General features: G+C 36.7%; 3 protein-coding genes across 3 annotated transcripts in view; 2 read left to right on the top strand and 1 right to left on the bottom strand.

The window, feature by feature from the left end:
• The window catches only part of stet (stem cell tumor), a 99,877-nt gene that overhangs the window by 23,625 nt on the left and 54,747 nt on the right, over positions 1-21,505 (bottom strand). The window lies entirely within an intron of this gene.
• On the top strand, positions 6,007-6,896 carry LOC135940514 (profilin-like). Its single transcript, XM_065485435.1, has 2 exons — positions 6,007-6,553; positions 6,705-6,896. Exon 1 carries the CDS (start codon positions 6,173-6,175, stop codon positions 6,551-6,553), a length of 381 nt encoding a protein of 126 aa, XP_065341507.1. The 5' UTR covers positions 6,007-6,172; the 3' UTR covers positions 6,705-6,896.
• LOC135940498 (esterase E4-like) lies at positions 19,049-21,482 on the top strand (the record flags this gene model as incomplete). Its single annotated transcript, XM_065485423.1, has 7 exons — positions 19,049-19,193; positions 19,557-19,745; positions 19,919-20,245; positions 20,356-20,510; positions 20,571-20,727; positions 20,963-21,095; positions 21,146-21,482. Coding segments are annotated over 7 exons (1,428 nt in total), but the record flags the coding sequence as incomplete, so codon positions are not given.

Raw genomic sequence — 21,505 nt, 5'->3', positions numbered from 1 at the left:
CGTGATCCAATTTAAAATCGTCGCGACACACACACACGACGAGCAGAAGCCTCATCGACGACGTTCTGACGTGCGATCGACTCACTCACTACGCCAAATTAGACTTCGCGCTTCCGCTTTCTAACTTATTCAAATTTAAGCCAATCCACGTAAAAAACATATTACAAAAACAGAAGAGTAAAAATAAACACGCATCCGGCGCGGTTCGTTGGCATAGAAAAAAATGGTCCTCGACTTTTTTCGGGACGCGCGGAGGACGAAAAAAAATTTCTCCCGGCAGTGGATTGTGCAATGATTTGAAATTCAGATCCGATTGACGCAGGACCCGGATCGAAATCTGCTGAATCGCTAATTCGGACGGTGCATCTCGCGGCTCGTGGCTTACAAATCAAGACAAAGGCACACGATTCCGGCGGAAATCTTCAAAACGTGTGTAAATCAGATTGAAATTACTCATCGCGCGCGCGTACACTTCCGTTCCGAGACGCGCTTGAATGAAATAAAGGAACTTTCCCGCCTGTCAATGAATCACTAGTAAATCGTACAACAAATTCCTGGAATTACTAAAAATATGTACAGTTTCCTTTTCTACTCGACGCAAAAATTTAAATAATTTCGCTGGTACGAATTTTTTGGTGAATATTTTAAGGAGGTGCGTTCGATCAAATCGAGTTGGGGTTCGTTGTTGTGTGCCGTTCTTACCCATTGGTGTGTGCAGCTTTATTGCGGTGGTGCGGGTCGATATGCTCGAAAAGTGTATCCAGCCGGGTTGTGTGTGTGTGTGTGTGAGTGTGAGTTCGAGTGAGCGGCGCAGCACTCCCTGTGTGCCGGCACTGCTGCTGCTGGCTGCCGGCACCGGTTCCACTGTTAGACTGAGCCGAACTGACTCACTCACTTGCTCCGGCAGTCCACTCGGCCCGCCGCAGCCGGCACCGGGGTGGGGGCAGCACCGTAGCCCCTCTACCACTCGCTCTCCGCGGCCCCGTTTTCACAAATTCGGACTTTTCTTTTAATTGTTAGGTAAGGAAAATTTCAAAGGTGTAGAAAGGAAAACCACGAGAATGAGGTCAATGAAAATCTTTCTTCGCCAAATTTTTGAGTAACAAAATGTCATAATATCTGGCTTTGATTTAATGAAATACTATTAGCTTACAATTAGTTTCATAAAATTTGATAAGAAATAAAGCCATTTTTATAATTTTTTTGATATTCTTGTTCTACTTTCTGGTGGTTGGTTAAAAAAACTAATGATTCGTCTAGTAGATTCTAGTGTGAATTTTTACTGAGGATGATTTGTATAGATCCAAAGTTTTTCAAATTAATTCACCAGTTGCATAAACCCTAAGTGTTCGAAGCCGCCAACAGATGGCGCCACCGTAGACTTTCGATTTTAAGGCACTTCCGCTGCGCTTTCAGACTCAATCTAGCTACTGTACATTCTTCAATTAATTTGCTAATTTTTGACGTGCTGAAAACCAAAATCGGTTCAGCACGTCCAAAAAAAATCAAATTAATTAAAAAAAGGAAAATAGCTAGACTGAGCCTGAAATCGCAGCGGATATGCCATAAAATCGCTTAAAACAAAATTTTTAAGAAAGTCTGTGGTTGCGGCATCTGTTGGCGGCTTCAATAACTAAGGGTTTATGCAAATGGTCAATTGAAAATAATTTTGAGAACGATGACTCAGCAGTGTTTATAGTTAATTTTAACTGAACTCTTTTAAACAGTTGAATGTGATTACATTTAAATTCAAAAATGACAGATGAATAATTAAAACAACTTTCTATTCACCGCAAAACAAGCATTTAAAATTTTAAAATTTCAAAACAATTTCTTTTTTAAATGCTTATCTTTAATTTCATTCAATGTAAAAGAAAGATTCATAACAACTCTAACAAACAAGGAATTTAATTTTAGTTCAATCTCATTTCACTATATTTTCAAGCAATTTAAATTGGAAAATGTCCCCTTCGTTCAGAAATCCAACCTCATAGATTTTGTACAGCAAATTTCAGATTCAATTTTCGAGAAATCAACTCAAAATTCATTGACTTCTTTAGATTTTCGATAAATTTTATTGTAGGGATATTTCTGGTAAAAATATTAATATAAATATACAATTTGAAATTTAATAAAAGGTATAAAAATAATCAAGAATGGGCCGTGCAATGGTAAAAATAAAACTTTACCCATTTTCTTTTCCAAATTTACAGAGCTGACAATATTTTCTTGGAAGATTACTATTGCTCTCGTCCAGGTCATTGCAACACGGCGCGTGGCACTTTTTGGGTAAACTACATGTTGAGAAAAACAATTCGTATTTAAATATGGACAAAATCCTTAACAAATGAATAAAAAAATTAAAAGTTTGTTCCTTTTATCGAAAATAGAAAAGTTACTGCTAATCATGGTCAATTTTGACTTTAAAAGAATTCATAACTCTCGGTTCTTAGAGCAACAACAATTTTTAAAAAGTCTCTCGGTATTAAACATAATTTATTAACTTTATAATTTTATTTAAATTTCAGCAGCCCTAAACATTTATTTTTGTTTAAAATGTTTCATGTGTATTATTTTTATAATGTTTTTAAATAATTCCAAAACTATGACATATTCTTTTGCAAAACAATATAATTCTTTATTTAGTTTAAAATAAAAAAAACTAGTTCGTCCACAGGGTCCATGAATATTAATGTAAATGGTTAGCTTTCTCTCTTCTTTTAATACAAAAATTTGATCCAAATATAACTATCAAAGGTAATTACGAGCAGGAGGTTTTCGACAAAGCACCTCTGACACCGCGTGCGTATTCTCGAGTCTAGTGATCCCCGCGCGATCAGGAGTGAAAAGCCCATTCATGTTTTCGTGGTATAAGAATCGGGGGTTGCTGCTCGAGCTATCTGCGGGAGCACAAAAGTGAAGAATGAATTTGCTCCTAAATAGGCGGCGTGTGTGTGCGTTTTGGAAGAGCAGCTGCTTGTCAGCCGCGCGCACAGGAAACAGGAAACACACAAACCTTCTCGTTCTATGCATCAATTCTTCTTCAACAACACAAGGCACACGGCAAAAGAATCCAGGTGAATGAGCGCAGGATCACAAATTTCGGCGTTTCGGCTTGAAAGACGCGTTGAGCGCGAGCGATTTTTATTCTTCGTTTCGAGACGAATTGAAAGGCGTTTATTTAATCAAGGGGGAGCGCAGAATTCAGTGAACCAATCAAGAGATAATGGCGATTAAATATTAAGAAATTATATATATGAGATCAAAATTTCGGAGAGAAAAATAACCAAAACCTTCTTTGATTTGAAAACAGAAAACAGTTACAGAAATGAAATTTCCTTCCTTCATGAGTTCTTGTAATATTTAAATATTTTTGGATAGAATAAAAACTGTCAATTTATTAATAAGGTTTGATAAAAAGTTATTTAAATTTAATATAAATAATTTGCTTAAAATAAATAAAATGTGAAAAATTTAATTACAATAAATAAATAAAATAAAAATTAAATTGTTTGTAATGATAACATCAAAAAATTATGTAACAAAATTTTATTTTTAATTTTTAACAATAAAATTAATTTACGCAGTTCATTTAGATTTTTACTTCAATGTCCTGCTTAATTTTTAGTGGCTTTTAAATATATTTGCTCTCCCTAAAAAGGCTCTTACAGATTTCTGTTGGCAAACTTTGTTCATTGCTAGAAACAAAAATTTAAAAATTTTCTAAAAAATTATAATTTTCATAAACTTGTTTCCGAAATTAAGTATTTTCTTTTAAAACGTTTTGGTCTTGGTAAAATGTAAATTCTAAGCCTTGACCCAATTTTCCAAAACATGCAATATGAAACGCGCTTTGCTTTTGACCCTTCTGTCAAAATAAAAACTCATAACAACGACTTTTCCTCGCGCCTAATCAGCAAATTCAAAACAAAAGCGCTGTTGCTGGCATTGTGAAGTAATAACGATTACAAAATAATTCGATCAATTTCGCAAAGTGTGGTGGAATTCAGGGCACCTGCAGTTTCAGCGCATTTCGTCGCGTCGCCGCCGATAAGATTCCGTGCGCGCAGTAATAATATCGTTGTTCACACACACACACGCACGCTGGGCGTATTTTTTCCAGCTGAGTACTTTAATACGCTCGCGCTGACGTCCATCCGCTGCGGCTATAACTGGTATATTTGCCTGACGATTTATCACGCGGCGCAAAACCGATGGGCATCCACAGCACTGCTCGCTAATAACGTATAAGCTGCATTCGAGCGGGCCGAACAAAGCGCCGGCCGATAAGTAAAATGGTAAAATGTGCGTATATAATAAGTATAATAACCAATCTGACAAACCGAGAAACGTCTCTGTGCAATGCAAGCAGTCACTTTCTTTCTTTCTTTCCTTTGAGCCAAGCAGCGAACAGCGAACGCTTTCCACGGCGATTCGAATCAAAAGAAATATAGAAATTGCTCTGCCGAACGGTTTGTAGAGCGTGATGCCAAATTTTGGCCACTTACACGCTCAGCACAAATCTCTTTGCGTGCTCTATTATGAGCACTGACCAAGTTTTTCAAGCAGAATGACTCGTTTAATAACTTTTGCGCCTTTCAATTTGGTTAAGAGTCCATTAACGCCTTTAATGAGTCATTATAATGCCAAAACTTTCCATTTGCCATCGTTTAATTTTTATTTATCCTTATAGAACTCATTTAAAGTGGAATGATAGTAATTGAATGTTAAAAAAATTTATTTCATCAAAAGTGAACCCTAACCGACCAATTTGTTGATTTACTTCTGACCAAAAGAGCCCCAATATCCAATTTTTATTATTTTACAGGTTTAACGCCTTCTCTTTTAGCGAAGGAAATTAATCGCTTCCGGGGTGAGAAAAATTATGAATATTTAATAGTGAGAAGATAAAAATAGTACTTTTAAGTTGTCATAGTTATTTTTATTTTTTTTTTTTTTCAAAAATTGCAGACTTTCGAAAGTGGTCTGTGTATGGCCTCATTTTAAAATTCCCCAGTTCACCAGGGTTTGCAAAAATCCTACTGCATTGCAAAAAGCTTTTTTTTTGCGGGGTTTTCTGCAATTTTACGCATTTTTCCGAATTACCTGCTTTCTTATGGAAGAACATAAACTCTCATAATAGATGACCAAAATTAGGGATTTTAAAAAAAAAATCAGTATTGAAGCCACTGATTTCACCAAGAAACCAAAAATTTTAACTCTCAACGTCATTTTCCAAAATTTCTTACTTTTTCGGAGCGAAATCTGACTTTTTTTGGGTTAAATCCGTAAAAATACGGAAAAGCCCAAAACTGGTGAGTTTTTCCAGCTGGTTTTTTGCCCAAAAAAACCAGTGGTGAATTTTTTGACATAGAAAAATTGGCGAACCCTGACCATAAGTGCTCCAAAATCAAATTTTACGAATTTTTTAGGTAAAACGCCCTCTTTTTAGCAAAGGAAATTAATTGCTTCTAGGGTGAGAAAAATTAGGGAAATTTAATAGCGAGAAGATAAAAAAATTTACTTTTAAGTCTTGAAAGTTACTTTTTATATTTTCAAAAATTGAAGATTTTCGAAAGGGGTCTGTGCATTAAATTTCACCAGTTCATATTAGCGTTAAAAACTGTCTTTATTCAAAAAGCTGATTTAATTTCCAGTTTTTTCCTATTGAGCAAATATTTCTCAAAATTACTATTTTCGCACAAAATTCGTCAGAAAATTTCAACTGGCCGTTTAAGTACCTTTTTTTAGGGAAGTTCAAAGTATCCAGAATTTAGATTAATTCATTCGAAAATCATCTCAGAAAAATCATCAAAAGCCACACTTTTTTAAATAAAAATTAACTTTTATAATTAATATTTTCAGAACCTTTTGCAATATAATTTTTTAACGAACGAAACAATAACTGCAGCAATTCGACCCACTTTAAATTTTAATTGTTTGTCTCTGTGTTGTAGCAAAGATCTGAGGCCGCATTGTCAGGACTTGATAAAGGGCCGTTGTTTCATTTTTACCCGACGGAAAAGGAAAACCGCAGGCCGATAAGACGGATAAGAGCAACAAACTTCCTGATTCGAGAGCCAGAACCGCTGCCGGCCGGGAGTGGCAGACTCGCATTCTCTTAATTCTCTTCTCACTGAATTGATTCAAGCCCCCCAAGAAAGAGAGAATCATGAGCTGGCAGGACTACGTGGACAACCAGTTGGTGGCGACGGGGTGCGTGACGAGGGCCGCGATCTCTGGCCACGACGGCAGCGTGTGGGCCAAGAGCGCCAACTTTGACCCGAGCAAGGAGGAGCTGGCCAAGCTGTCCAACGGCTTCGAGAAGCGAGACCTGCTGACCGCGTCGGGCGTCACCCTGTCCGGCACCCGCCACATCTACGTTTCGGGCACGGACAACGTGATCCGCGCCAAGCTCGGCAAGGTCGGCGTCCACTGCATGAAGACCACCCAGGCCATCGTGGTCGCGCTCTACGACGACCCCATCCAGCCCCAGCAGGCCGCGTCGGTCGTCGAGAAGCTCGGCGAGTACCTCATCTCCACCGGCTACTAGGTCCCTTTAAATACATATTTCTGATCCAATTAATTTAAAAATAAATTTCGTTGGTCATTTCCTTGAAAGGGATGGAAATTATTTTTCTGTAATTAAACCTCTCGCAGCAACCCCCCAAGAAACTCACCCCTTTTCCTCTCTCTTTTTGCAGATGGGGAGTGGCTCAAGACTCAAGATCTGGCGGAAATACTTCCTTGTATAAAACTATTTCCGCGAAAATGGCCGACAACAACAAGGCTAGATGTTTTAATACTTTGTTTTACTGCTTGAAATTTCAATTTTGGATTTTCCTTTGCTGGATTGAACCAGTACAAGTGTCGAAAATAAATTAGTTCTGTTGAAATGAATGGATTTTTAAATTTTACATACATACACCCTGAGCTTTCTTTTAGCTCTTATCAGAAGGAAGTTGCTGTGACGTCAGGGATGACGTAGGAAGGCTCTGGCGATTGTAAAGAGTATTTATCCAGGGTCTCAAAAAAATGTTTTGGTTTTGTGAGACCTGAAATAGCTAATTAAGGTTCAACAATAGATACTGAATTATTTTCCCATGATTTGAAGTGATGGATATAATTCTCCTTCTTTTAATTAAAATGGCAAATGAATATATTTAAAAAAATACTTCGCAAAAGGTATACTACCTATACTACAGACCAATAATTTATTTTCTTAATTTGTTTTCAATTTGGCAAAGCCCTAAATTTATTGTTTGAAATCTTTCTCCTTTGCATATTTTAATTTCTTCTGGTGCCTCTTTTTCTTGTTACAAAATATGTTTTAAATTTCTACAATCAAAGAAAATTAAATATTTTAATTAAATAATTTTTATGAACGTCATAAATTATTAAAAATAAAATAGGCATAAAATGTTTTTTATTTGTGATTTTTAACAGGCAAATTAAAATGACTAATGTCTGATTTTTTTTAATTTTATGTTAATTTAATAGCCACATTCCTCTATAGCGGGGGCCAGATTTGTGGGAAACAAAAAGCTCTCTTTGGATTGCCATACGAGTGTCAAGAATTTGTTTTTACGATCCAAAAGACACAATTAGTTAAGAGTAATGCAAATTATACGTCACAAAAATGAAAGAAATGGGAAAACATCTGATTTGCTGCCTTCCACTTTTTTTTTAAATCAAATCACGGCAGTGGTGAATTTTCCCGAAGTGTACAAAATTGGCGAACCCATTGCAGCTTTTTTTCCTGTCGGCAGTGATGACCAATTTTGCAGGAGTATCAGCTGTCGAGAACGCAGTCATTTCCTTCCTTCTGATCAAACCGCAATCGATATATATGATTGGGTGCAAAGGAGAAAAGAACACACACGCATTCACGCTATGTTGCATCAGAAATGTCTCAATTCGAGCTGCGGTACAGATCCCGCATGCACGCGGCGAGGATCAAACGCCGCCTCAATTCCTCACTCGGCATCACGAAATTACACACGCACGCAGGTATATAATTTCCAAGTCCGCACTTTTCTGATTGTTGAGGAGCAGACCGCGAGACCCGCAAAACACAATAAATCGCCGAGCAAACAAGACACACTAGTTGTGAATTTCCCTTTCTCGCGCAGGAGATGCCGCAGAGAGATAAAAAATAGCCAGTAAACCGCAGAGAGGATATAGGAATTAATTCGGTCTGCGTTTTGTTTTGTGCTCTCTCTTTTCTGCATTCTCGGAAACCCACCACGATGCTTGTGGTACTTATTTTTTACTAGTTAATTAATATTAAGTTCATGCTTTTATCGTTTACTTAAGAGTAGTGTTGATAGAAGTGAAAATTGATTGTAAATCACATAAACTATCAATATATTTTTTCTGTTTTAAATTTAAGCAAAGGATGACAATATCGATTAGAAATAAAACGATTAATGACAAAGATAAACCTACACACATAAAGGATCAATCATCCAGTTAATTGTTTAATTTTAAAATTGGAAATTAAAAAAAATAGAATTAAGAGTTGTTGTAAAAAAAACATTAAAAAATAATTTTTACACGCAGCAAAACTTTTCCCCTATAATTTGGTGATTTATTTCTCGAACCTTGCATTGAACCGTAAATTAAACTTTTAAAAAAATTCTATATTTTGACGTACTCATTCCTTGTTGTGTGTATTTTTGCCTATATTCAAAGATAATATGCCGGATATATTTATAAAATTATTTACAAAAAATGCAGCTTTTAAAAATGCAGTTTTCTTATAGAAAAGTTTTGAAAAGAAAACAGCGTACTTTAGAAAATATAAACAAAATAAAAAACGGTAAAATAGCCTAGATTGAAATTTAAGTGTCAGATTAATTTCAATGTTTTTTGATGGTCTGGCCAGATCATAAAGAAACCACAAAGCTATGCTACTCAACTAGTCTTCTTTTTTAGGTCTTCTAAAACAGTGGAGTTCGGGACACAAAATTTATTTTTATGGGAATAAATAAAATTTGGAAATTTTAGGTTTATAAAAATTTATTATTTTTTTATTCAATTAATTAAAAAAGGTATTTATTTTTAAAATTAGTTAAATTAAGTGAACAAAATAATTATTTGTTATTAAGTGTTGTGTTTAGCATTAAATTTTATTTAAATTATTTTCTTATATGACAAAATGCAAAGCAGCGAACGTTTTCATCTCATGTATAAAAACATCAATCTATTAAAAGATGCACTAACTTCAATTGACAAGCAGCAAAGCATTTGTTTCGCTTTCCCCAGTCTGTTCGGTTTGAACAAAAGGAAAAAAATAAGCAGAGTCGTGTGTGTGTGTTAGAGCTGCTGTAGTGCAGGTGTACGTATAAACAAACACGCGGACAGCAAAGTCTGGTTTGCCTTTCAAACTTTGTAACCAGAAGCATGCAGCAATGGAACGGCGCTCGGGAAAAGAAGAAAATAATAAAAGCATCTGCTGTGGGGCCGCGCCGCGCCGCGCGCGGCTCACCTGCCCGAGAGGAGAGCTCGTCTCGTGTCCAGCCTCCGTGAAACATCTGGTCTTTGTGTTGCACCAGGCAAATAACCTCCACTCACTTTTAATTCCGATCGACAGCACGGAATTTTCCGTTTTTAATAAATTCATTCATCGGTTTCTCCTCCAATTTAATTCAATTAGAAGTGAAAGCAAATAGTAATAATTACCATCGCTGCTGCGATTTATTAATTCCTGCGCAAGAATCGTGGCCGGAAATGTCTGACGCTGTGTGCATTGTGTAAAATGCCTTTAATATTTCATATTGTATTATCTGGCTGCGCGCGTGAACAAGGCGAGGAAGATCCAAATAAATTGAACACAGGAAAACTCCTACGCGAAATGTTTGCATTGTGCGCAGCCTTTGAATGGGCGCCGTGCGGAAAGAATACTAATTTTGTCTCTGCATGTGACGAAATCGTTCCGCTGGCTTTATGCTCACAATCAACATTGCCCAAGTTTTGTTTTAAAACGCAGTTTGACACAAAGAATGGAATAAAATAATTTTTCAATCACCACATCTTGTAATTACTCGGAAAATTCGTTTGAAATCAATGAAAAGAAATCGCTAACAAAACAAAAGAGGGCAATAATAAAGATAATTGATACTGCAAATCCAATATGCAAACCAATATCAAGGACAAGATTCATGCGACGGAATAAGGCGCGAAAAAATTGTCACGTGAAAATGCGCGAAAAGAACCAAGTTTTCGTCAATTTGTGACATAATTTGCATTACTCTTAACTAATTGTGTCTTTTGGATCGTAAAAACAAACTCTTGACACTCGTACGGCAATCCAAAGAGAGCTTTTTGTTTCCCACATTCAGACGCCATCTTGGATCTGCGCAGCGGGAACCAAATTTATCGCACATCTGGCTCCCGCTGACCAATATATCCAAAGATTTGGTTAATTTTTAAGCCAAAATTAACTAAGAATAAGTAGCAATGTTTTTTTTAATTGGCTGCAAAATTAACGTTCTTTTCAAATGGTGCGGGGACTTTCTCCCTATTTGACATTCTATTTTTTTTTACACTACAAAGTGATATACACCGTAAGTCAGATCTTGACAAATGAAATCAAAACCTGCCCAGTAAATATGGGAATCGCTGTAATTTTGGAGAAAACGTACAAATTTTGTATTGTAAGTGTTCTTTTGATTGTTGTAAATGAGTAATAAAATTGGAACTAACAGTTTAATGAACAGCTTATTTTAACTAAAAAAATTAATTATTTTTAATTGTTTCCCTGCAACAATCGTTTTAATATATAATTTTCACTGTTTTAAGAGCTATTTTACCAACAATTTAGATGATTGTGATTTTAATTACGGCTTAGAAAAAAATTAACGAACAAGAGAAACTGTAGTGAATTTTTATTTTTAAACTTAGACAATGCAAGTTCAATTAAATTGCCTCTCCAGCAAATATCTCATTTCCTCTCGAAAAAGTAAATGGATGATCTATTTTCCGTGATAAGTATTTTGATCCTTTCCTCCAGGCGACTTATTCTAAAGTTTTAGGCTTATATAATAAAGGGAATTTATTTTTAAAAGCGAAATGATCTCAGCCACTGGAGACAACTCGTTACTACGGAATATTTTCCAAGAACTGATGTCAACAGAGTATTTTTATACAAGCCGTAAATTATTTTAATACTAAAATCAATCTGCTATTTACGAAAATATTTTAAGTACGCATTTAAAAAAAAAACAACCAGTTTATAGCTGGCGTAGAATATGCATATAGCAGCATGAAGATAAAAAAAAATATGAAAATGTGAACGCGCTGCGCGCATCATATGTATAATAATGAGTGTCGGCGCACGCTGCGCGAATACAAATTAGCAGCAATTACTCAAAATTTCCAGGAATTCCGGAGCAGCACATATATAAAATGATTATCTCATCAGCGAGCAGAGCAGCGAGTGGAGAGAGAGAGAGAGAGGCAGACGCAGAAAGGGAGAGCTGCCTGCCTGCCTGCCTGCCCGCGATGTGATGACACGATAAACGAAAGGCTCTGACTGCGGTGGGCCACACCCGCCCCCAGGAATTAGGGGCGGGGGCTCTATCTCTCTTTCTCTCTCAGGTGCGACCTGACTCACTCTTGACAGGCAGCCAGGGTCAAGCGCTTGTATTTATCATCCGCATGCTGCTAAATATATTGACCTAAACAACGAATGCTACGCAGTAGAGGATTTAAATATTTTTTATTCTTTTTAAGACGAAGAAATAAATACGCAGAAAGAGGCTTCAAATGAAAAAAGCTAAGTTAATCACTTTAATTACGTTTTTATTATCAGAAAAATTTGAAATTTTCACACGTGGTAAGCAATGAATCTGTCTTTGTAAATCATTAAAATTTTATTTTTGTTATGCGGAGTCTCTGAAAGCCATAAGGATCCGAGTTTACCTATGAAAATCATTGAAATTATTAAAATAAAAATTTTTTTGGTGCTTCTTGAATAAATTAACTTAATTTTGGGTATTTTTATTTCCCCAAAAAATGTAAAGGTTCCCTAACGGCCATCTGAAATTTTCAGACATATTTTGTGCGTAAATAATAAATTTGAGAAAAATTTACTCTATAGGAAAAAACTAGAAATTTAATCAGCTTTCTAAATATAGGTAGTTTTTGACGCTGCTATCAACTGGCAAATTTTAATCAAGCCAAACACAGACCCCTTTCAAAAATCAGCAATTTTTGAAAAAATAAAAACTTTCGAGACTCAAATTCACTATTTTTTATCTTCTCAGTATTAAATTTTCATAATATTTCTCACTCCGGCGGAAGCAATTAATTTCCATTCCTCAAAGTTCGAAAAATTGGATTTTGGGACACTTTTGGTCGAAATTAAAAAAAATAGGTCAGTTCGGGTTAAATTTTCATGCAATGTCATATTTTAAAACAAAAAATCGCTATCATTCCACTTAAAGGTGTTGCATTCGAGTAAAAAAACAAAAGGGCCATTCCCTATTCTCTCAAATTAATTCCTCAGCCTTCAGAGAGCGAGTTGTACATTAGCAGTTGAGACCATTAAGCCACAGGAAAACAAACAAAGTTCCACCGCGGCGTAAACACATATCACTTAGGAAGACCTCATCCGCCGGCCGGCCGCGGCGGCTCAGCCTGGCAAGCCGTATCTAAACACATACACGCACGAAATTTCCTCTCTCTCACTCTTTTTTTATATCTTTCTATGCTGGCTGGATAATGCGTGCGCCGCGTGTGATGCGCTGCGCACCTGCTTTGTGATTAATTTTCATCCCTGATTAAAAACGACCTGCCAGCCGCGCGCAGGTACGGCAAAAGGTCCGTAATTGCCGCAGCTCGTTTGCTGCCGAGATGGGGCGTAGCGACCGGCGACCGGCGAACGGCGGCCTTGGCTTCTCGGCTACCAGCGAGAAGGTAGGCCACCCAGCTCAACATCAGGGCCCCTCCGCGCCCGGCCGCACACGCAGCTCCACAATTTTCTTCTTTCCGAATAAATCCAAACTAAGAGACAGAGAACTAAACTTGGTTTTTTGAATTTTCTGCTTGTAGATTTTGTTTGTTTTATATATCATATTAAAATTAAACCGGAGAAATATTTTCTGCAGGAATCAAGTCACTTAAAAACAGTAAAAAATCATATTATTTTTAGGAGGAAATTTTAAAAGAAAACTCATTCTGTTGCATTTTTTTGTTGTAATTTTATGAACTTTTTTTTAAAGTTACAATAATAGGTTTTAATTTCCTTTTTTGTTCGTGCTTCAATTTTATATCGCGATGATAGAACAATTTTCTGCAAAAATCGATTCACTTAAAAACAATAAAAGATTATTTTAATTTTTAGAAGGAAATTCTTAAAGAAAACTCAATATGTGGCTACTTTTTTGTATTTTTTTCTCAAACGATATGTATTCTTAAGTTTCCTTAGGTTTTAATATCCTTTTTTGCTCATGCTTCAATTTTGTATGTATTGTGGAAAACGTTATTTTTGACTAATTATTAAATTGTGAATAACAAGCCAAAGGCCACTGCTTGCCTTAAGTTTCTAAAGAAAAGCATCGAGTCTAGTCTGCTTGCCTCATTTTATATTTTTCTCTTACATAAAAGGAAGGGATCTTTCTCATAAGTTTTAATATTTTTCAAAGATCACTGCAAAAATAAATATAACGATCCGTTATATTAACTATTCAATTTTGTAAAATTTTATTAAAAATCAGCAAAATCTTTATCGTATTGAATTTTGTGTGTATTATTTATTTTGCTAAAGCAGATGCAGGACAAAAACGTTTTTGTATTGTTTAATTGATTAAATTGTTTATTGGATCTATTATTTGTGGAATGTACGAACAATAATGCGCAATCAGCGTCAATAAATAATTAAAATTAACCCTTTAGTAATTTCGTGAGAAAACTAAATGATTTTTTTATCTTCTTTCGTCGTAATCTATCTTCTACTAGGCGCGAATTCCGAAGTTAATTTCACTAAAACGGAAGAATAAATTAGTCGACCCAGTGCTCTCTGCTTGGACCTAAATTTATTAAAATTTCAAACGGCTATCTTGGAAAATTCCACCTTTTTGCTTGATATTTTAGGCAAAGATTTAAAATAATATTTAATAATTTTCCAGGTCCACATTTAACAATAAGTATCCTCTTTTTTACACGCCATAATTTGTCTTCATGAAGTGAAACCATTTTCATATCAAAAGCAGAACAGCAATGCAAATAATGCCCTAGTTGCAAGGCAAAAAAGATTTAATTATGCCGGAATGTGCGAGACGAGCGATCAATCATCGGGGCGCAAGAACGAACCGTCGTTCACACATATATTTACCATATTTACGACCCTAACAATAAAAACGCCATACATCACCCGCACCCGCACAATGGCAGCGCAGTGTGTGCGTCTCTCCTAATTATTATTTACGCGCCCAAGATGAAAAGCAAGAAGAGAAACGGCCTGCCGGCCTGCCTGCATCCAATCCTTTTCATTTCGTGTTTTTCTTTCCACCATCGTGGCGGGATTAAAGCAGACCATTTTAAGGGCTAATTTCGTTTCAATGGGACAATCGACGTGCTTTGGAAACTGATGTCGCTGCCGCCAGCATCGAGTGCACAGTCATTCTGCTGACACAGCCGAATTTTATACCGCACACGTACACTTACACTTCCCACAGCTTTCTTTGATTGGTCTTTACAAGTAAAATAAAAAATTATTTTGGTGTAAAATAATACCTGTAGCGGCACAACAACACGGTCCTGCTTTTTTTTGGAAGCCAACAATTGTCGGTGGTTTGAATTATTGTAATTTTGCATTATTGTTTAACAGCAGAAAGATGATTTTAAAATAAGAATTCAGTTTTCGTCCGTCAGCCACACGGTGCTGACGTGATTTGTTTAATTGTGCAGAACCCGATTCAAAGGGGTGTGAGTCCAACAGTCAGTTAGCAAAAGAATTTATCACTTATTATTGTAAACCATTTCAGTTCTTGTGCTTAATTTAAAAGTATCCGATCGGATTTTCAACTGTAACCCAATCCACGAACAAAATTCGTCATCTTAATTCATCGGTCTTCATCATTTCAACCCCCTTTCAATCTCCCAAATTGATTTAGATTATAATAAATAAAATTTACAAAAATGCAATATAAAACAATTTTAAATATTGTTTTATGTTGCATTGTTTACTTATTTAGTTAAAGTTAATATATTATTATCTATTTGAATAAAAATAGATTTTAAATATTATTGTTTTGCAAAACGCCTTTATTTTATCAAACAAATAATGTCCTCCTCGACAACATAGATTTATCCATTAATGCTAATTATAGCAATGTATCCAAGAGTTGACCATATTTGATTAAATACCAAAAGAAAATATCCTAAATTATATGAAAATTATTGAAAATTTTTGGAAAAAATTCTTTCGAATTTATTTCAAGAAAAAAATCTCTAGTTCTGTTCAGACAAATACAGAATTGCCTTCTCACAATCAGGCTCATGTGGATGCACAAGCTGGAAATTTGTGAATAGAGATGTCGCCGGAGCCGACGAATGTTGCGTGTGTGTGTGTGTGTGTGTATATGAATACGTATGTAGAGATTTGTAAGCCGGAGAACAAGTGCTGCAGCATTTACCACGCCCGGTTCCCACGCCGCCTTTTTGTGTTCGATTCTTTCTGCGGCGGCCTAGGTTAGGAGCGACCGGAGAATTACGTCATGCACGGCCCCCAAAACACACTCGAAGGCAGTCAAAGCGCTGGGTAAAAAGCACGCGGTGATACGGGAAAATGTTAAAGACAGACACAGAGAGTGTGTTTTGGTTTGTATTTGGGCAGGGAGGCGCTTTCGCACCTTTTTTCAACGACACAGAATGCGCTCCTCCGGTTGCTGTGCCGCCGCGATTTATTATTTTATTTCGTCGACCCACCAAATAAAAAGCAGGTAGTTCACACCCGCTGACGAGAGAGATTTTCTGCTGATTGACTCCTCTTACGGGGTTCAAAACATTATTTTCTTGATCGATAAAATTCCTTATGTGTGGGAGGTCTAATAATTAAAACATCCGTAAAATCAAGCTGAATTGCTACGTTTCAGTTTGGGGATTGGAAGGTAGCGGAACGAGGTTTATTAGAGCATTTAATTACTCCCCAGGTGCCTACCCACCGCGGCATAGGGAGAAATAACATTGAATCCACCAGGATTATACCAGGATTGGCAACTGGGACTCTTAGACAACTAATGAGAGCGAAGTTTAGAGTTTTAATATGGTAGAATACTTTTTAATGTTGCCAAAGTAAGTCCAGATCAATTCAGAAGCAAAAATTGTTGCATAAACCCTCAATGTTCGAAGCCGCCAACAGATGGCGCCACTGTATACTTTCGTAATAAATATGATTTTAAGACACTTCCGCTGCGATTTGAGACTCAATCCTGTCATTATGCATTCTTCACTTAATATGCTTTCTTTTGAAGGGCTGAAAACCAAAATCGGTTTAGCCATTCGCCGTAGAAACGATGGAAAAGATTTTATATTTAAAAAATAGCTTCTCACGATTCTACAGCGATTGGCTTAACCGATTTTGGTTTTCAGCACATCAATAGAAAGCATACTAATTAAGAATGTACAGAAGCAGGATTGAGTCTGATATCACAGTGAATATGCCTTAAAATTAAATTTATTACGAAAGTATAAGGCGGCGCCATCTGTTTGTGGCTTTGAACACTGAGGGTTTATACAATTGGTGAATTGCTACGTTTCAGTTGGTGGTAACATATTTGGGGATTGGAAGGTAGCTGAATGATGTTTATTAGAGCATTTTAACTCCCCAGGAGCCAACCCATCAAAATAAATAACATTGAATCCACCAGGATTCCACCGGGATTGGCAACTGGTGCTCTTAGACAACAACACACAATTTTTAGAGTTTCAAATATGTTCAAAAACTTTTTTATGATGCTGGAGTAAGTCCAGATCCTCTCTGAGGCGAAAAATAAAACAAAATAACTAATATTTCAGCGATGAATCCAACGGTGTACAAATTTTCCTTCTTAGGAAATAAGTTCTGATTTTCAATAGTGAGACAGTGATTATCACGCAAACTTTAAGGTTGGTTTCCTCAGAAATTCAACCGGCAACCATACTTTGAACTGAATATAATATAATGTATTGAATATCTATACATGATGCGGTAAGTTTACGAGGGAGCCGTTGATTCTCGAAGGTATACACATTAATCTGCGTGGCGAGGAGTAATGGTGTGGCTTCGCCCTTGTTTCTTACATCAGCCGGAGATTAATAAATAATAACAACAACAACAACATAGTCTCTCGCTTGTCCGTTTTCATTCCTGCTGGAGCATGCAGGGCTGGTTTTGTTCACTTTAAAAGCGGAGCAATGTGATATTGGGAGCTGTCTGAGAATTATTATTAATAATGCCGTGTGCGCATACACACACACAAGAGTCGAGCGGGCCCAATCACGAGAGCACGGCAACGGCAGCAGCCACTATTTTATATTATAACCGGTAATTATGAAATTATTCCTGGCTGCCCACCGTGCCGCGCGGCCATTAACATTCTCTAAATTGCTTCTCTATTCACAATCTAATAATTTCAGCCGGGTCTCCGTCTCATTCTTCAGGGAAAAGTTTGAGAAATTGTATTTTGTAATTAATTATCTGGACGAAATATGCATTGCGTGTGTTGGGAGGAATTCCTACCGCAATGTGCCTTCCACACTATCCTGTTTTTGTGGTGAATATACTTCACTGGGCACTTTCATATTTATATCTCATCACATTCCAGAAAGGTAATGAAGGGCTATTTTTGTAAAAATATGTTTTATCCTTGCAATTTTTAATAAAAGTGACCTAATTCAAATTTTTGAAGCGAACAAATAATGCTAACCAGGATAAAATGTATCAGAGATTTATTTTTTATCTATATAATGTATAGAATATTTGCAGCTCTTTTATTTTAACTTTATATTTATATATAAAAACAATTGGTTGTATTTGAAAATTAATAGAAATTTTGTTATTGTCAATTCGTCGTTGAGCTTTGTACAACATGAGAAGTAAGCTGGTTTTTGCGGGTCCGGTTTTTTTGCAGCTAGTTGGTGCTCATGAAAAATTAAATTAAAAATGTTTAAGAACTAAAAAATCCACGAGTCAACAAAAATAAAAAAAACATTCCCTCTTCATATAGGGATTTGATCAATAATATAACCATTGAGGATTGAGGTGCAAAAAAACGCGCAAAACTGGTAAACACCGCATAAAAACACTGCACTGCAAGTTTGGGAAACTCCTCGGGAGATACCCAGTCCTGGTGGTGAACGGCGAACCGCAATCAAAATGAATACAGGAGTCCCTCAGCTTAAAAAGGGGTTTGGTTTTTCCGGTTTACTCAGAAGGCTTGTGATCGAAAATGAAGCTACACGGGTCAATTCTGGTGGTGCTATTTTCTCTGCTGCAGCTGTCAACGGAGCAGAGTCCAGGGCCACCACAGTCCCTGACGGTGACCATTCAGCAGGGCACCCTGACCGGAAAGGTCATGCAGTCGTTACTCAACAAACGAGACTTTTCTGCATTTCAAGGAATCCCGTATGCGGCGCCGCCGGTTGGAAATCTCAGATTCACGGTTAGTGCATCAACAGTAAAACAATAATTAAATAATTAATTAAAACTAAGCTTAATTTTTTAAACAAGAAAACATTATATAACCTATTAGCTTTGAAATTTTAAGAAAACCACATGTGTTAAATCAAATTAACTTCTTTAACAAATCAGGATCAACCCTTTTCAAAATTAACCACAAAATTAAAGAAGCTGCTGATTTTAAATTTAGGACCCAGTTGAGCATGCAGGTTGGAAAGGCACCTTGATGGTCACGCAGGAAGGTAGTGACTGTCCGCAGTACGACCAAATCACCCGACTAATTTCTGGCTCTGAAGACTGCCTCTTTCTCAACGTCTACACACCCCAAGTGAGTTCAGAATCACCGCCTGCATCATTTATTAATTTAAAAGTCTGTAGATAAAATCTAAACGGCCGCTGCCGGTGATGGTGTGGATCCACGGCGGAGGAATGGTCGAAGGGTCAAGCAGCGTCCAACTCACGGGTCCGGAGATTTTGATGGACAAGGACATTGTCCTCGTCACTCTAAACTACAGACTCGGACTCCTTGGTGCGTCAAAATTTATTATTGATGGGTATAATTGGAAAAATATGAAACTATTTAAATATAATAGATGAAGAAATATCTTTAAAATCATGGTTTCCCGCTTAACTAGTGGCTTTCGGTTATGAAAAGGATTAATTTTTTAGGTGCAATTAAAAATTTCAACAATTTTTATATTTTTTATCTTATAAATCTAAAATGGAAACGCAAAGCTTGTTCAAGCTTTCCAATCTTTCAGGAGAAAAAAAATAAAGGGTCAGCAAAATCATTTTGTATTGATGAGACTATTAATGAGATGTGCTGGTGGCATGTAGATACAAAAAGCAATATTATATTTCTGGCTAAAATGTGTTTTTTTACTCATTATAGGTCTGCTGAACCTGGACAGCAGTAAAGAGCTGCACGGCAATTTTGCAATTAGGGACCAAATCCACGCTTTGAAGTGGGTTCAGAAAAACATTGCGGCATTTGGTGGCAACCCGAATTCTGTGACACTGTTTGGGTGGAATACTGGAGCAGCAAGCATTCATTACATGCTTATTTCACACCTGGCCAAAGGTAATACAATCCACGCATAAATTTCTTTCTACGATCAATAGGACTCTCGATTTTTATAATCAAGCGAGGTTTAAATATTTAATCTGGAATTTCTGCCAAATTTATAATTAACTATATTGAATAATGAGTTGGTTAAAGGATATAAGTTTTTTGAACAATAAGTAATTTTTTAGGGTTATACCACAAGGCGATTTTGCAAAGCGGCTGTGCGTTGAACAACTGGGCATACAAGGATGACGACTACGGTGTTTATTCGGAAGCTATTATTAAAAACCTGGGCTGCTGGAAAGGTGGGAATGAAGAAAATTTGAAATGCATGCGTGGTCTGGACGTCGAGAAACTGGTGGACGAGGCGAACGCCCTGACCGTTCGCGAGAGACGCAGATACCCTGCTGCCTCGAACGAGAGTGTCAACACCACCGCACCCTTGTTTACCCACCCCCCTGACACGTATATCTTGGCCGACGTGCCAATCATGACGGGACTCACCACTCACGAAGGTATGCTCAACATGATTTGTGATAGTAATTTTTGGAATTTACTTTTAATTCCTCTCGCAAAAAAAAATTTAAAGCCATTTGATTAAAAAATGATGTGTGTGAAATTTTAGTGCTTCGTTCGCTCAACGTGACAAAGGAATTCACCGAAAACAGGGACTTCTACGTTCCTCGCTTGCTAGGATTGGAAAGAAACGTGTCCCAGTTTGAAAAAGTGTGGAATCAAATATCATCTAATTACAAATCATTGCCTGGTGATGAAATCTCTTATTATTATTTTTTTGAAATTTTAAATAATTGAAGCTGAATTGATTTTAAAATTAAACAGATGGCTTCAGACGCAGAATACACGCTTGGAGTGGACCAGCTGGTGAGAAGTACGGTTGCCAAAGAGAACAGGAAGAGTCCGGTTTTCTATTATCAGTTTTCCTTCAACGGCTCTATCACTAGTTTGATTAAGAGCCGCATGCCAACCAACAGGACAGGTTTGTATTCGTTTTTAAATAAAAAATTAATTCAAATAAAATGAAAAAAGGACAGATAAATCTCAATTAAGCTATTTTACGTGCATCTAAATTTGGTTAAAAATGGAAACTGATGATCCAAATTTTAATTAATTTCTCAAAAATAATATTCATTTCAGAGTGTAAATTTGTATTTTGAATATTTTTTTTTTATTTTTCAAAAACCAATTGTGAAAAATGATTAAATATTCGATAGGAACTTCCCACGGCGACGACCTGGGCTATCTGTTCACGATGAACATTTCCGACTCGTGGCAGCGCGCTTCGGCCCGGGACAGAGCCTTCATCAGCCAGATCACGACCCTGTGGACCAACTTCGCAGAGAAAGGGTACGAGTAAATTTCCTCCCTTGAATATTGAGATAGCAAAATGTATTTAGGAACCCGACCCCGGACGCGACAAGCGGCGTCAAGTGGCTGCCGGTGCGCAAATCGAGTAACGATCCAGATAAAATATTCACAAGCTACTTGGACCTGGGAGAAAAGCTGGTCATGAACGACAGGAGTCTCAACGACAAACGCTTGCAGTTCCGGCCAAAACTCCTCAAGGAAAATTCCTTGCTCTTTCGATTTTTGAGACCTGACCGCGTAAAACGATCAGATGGGGGTTACATTAATAAAAGAAAATCCTTGGCCAAGAACAGGAAATTGTATCGTAAAGTCATATGCAAATTATTTTTTCTGAATGTCGTTCATTGCTAAATTATTAATAATTTTTAATAAAACCATAGAAACTGACG

The sequence above is a fragment of the Cloeon dipterum genome, chromosome 3, assembly GCF_949628265.1.
Source record: "Cloeon dipterum chromosome 3, ieCloDipt1.1, whole genome shotgun sequence".
Taxonomy (NCBI): domain Eukaryota; kingdom Metazoa; phylum Arthropoda; class Insecta; order Ephemeroptera; family Baetidae; genus Cloeon; species Cloeon dipterum.
This window is presented reverse-complemented; position numbering and strand designations above follow the sequence as displayed.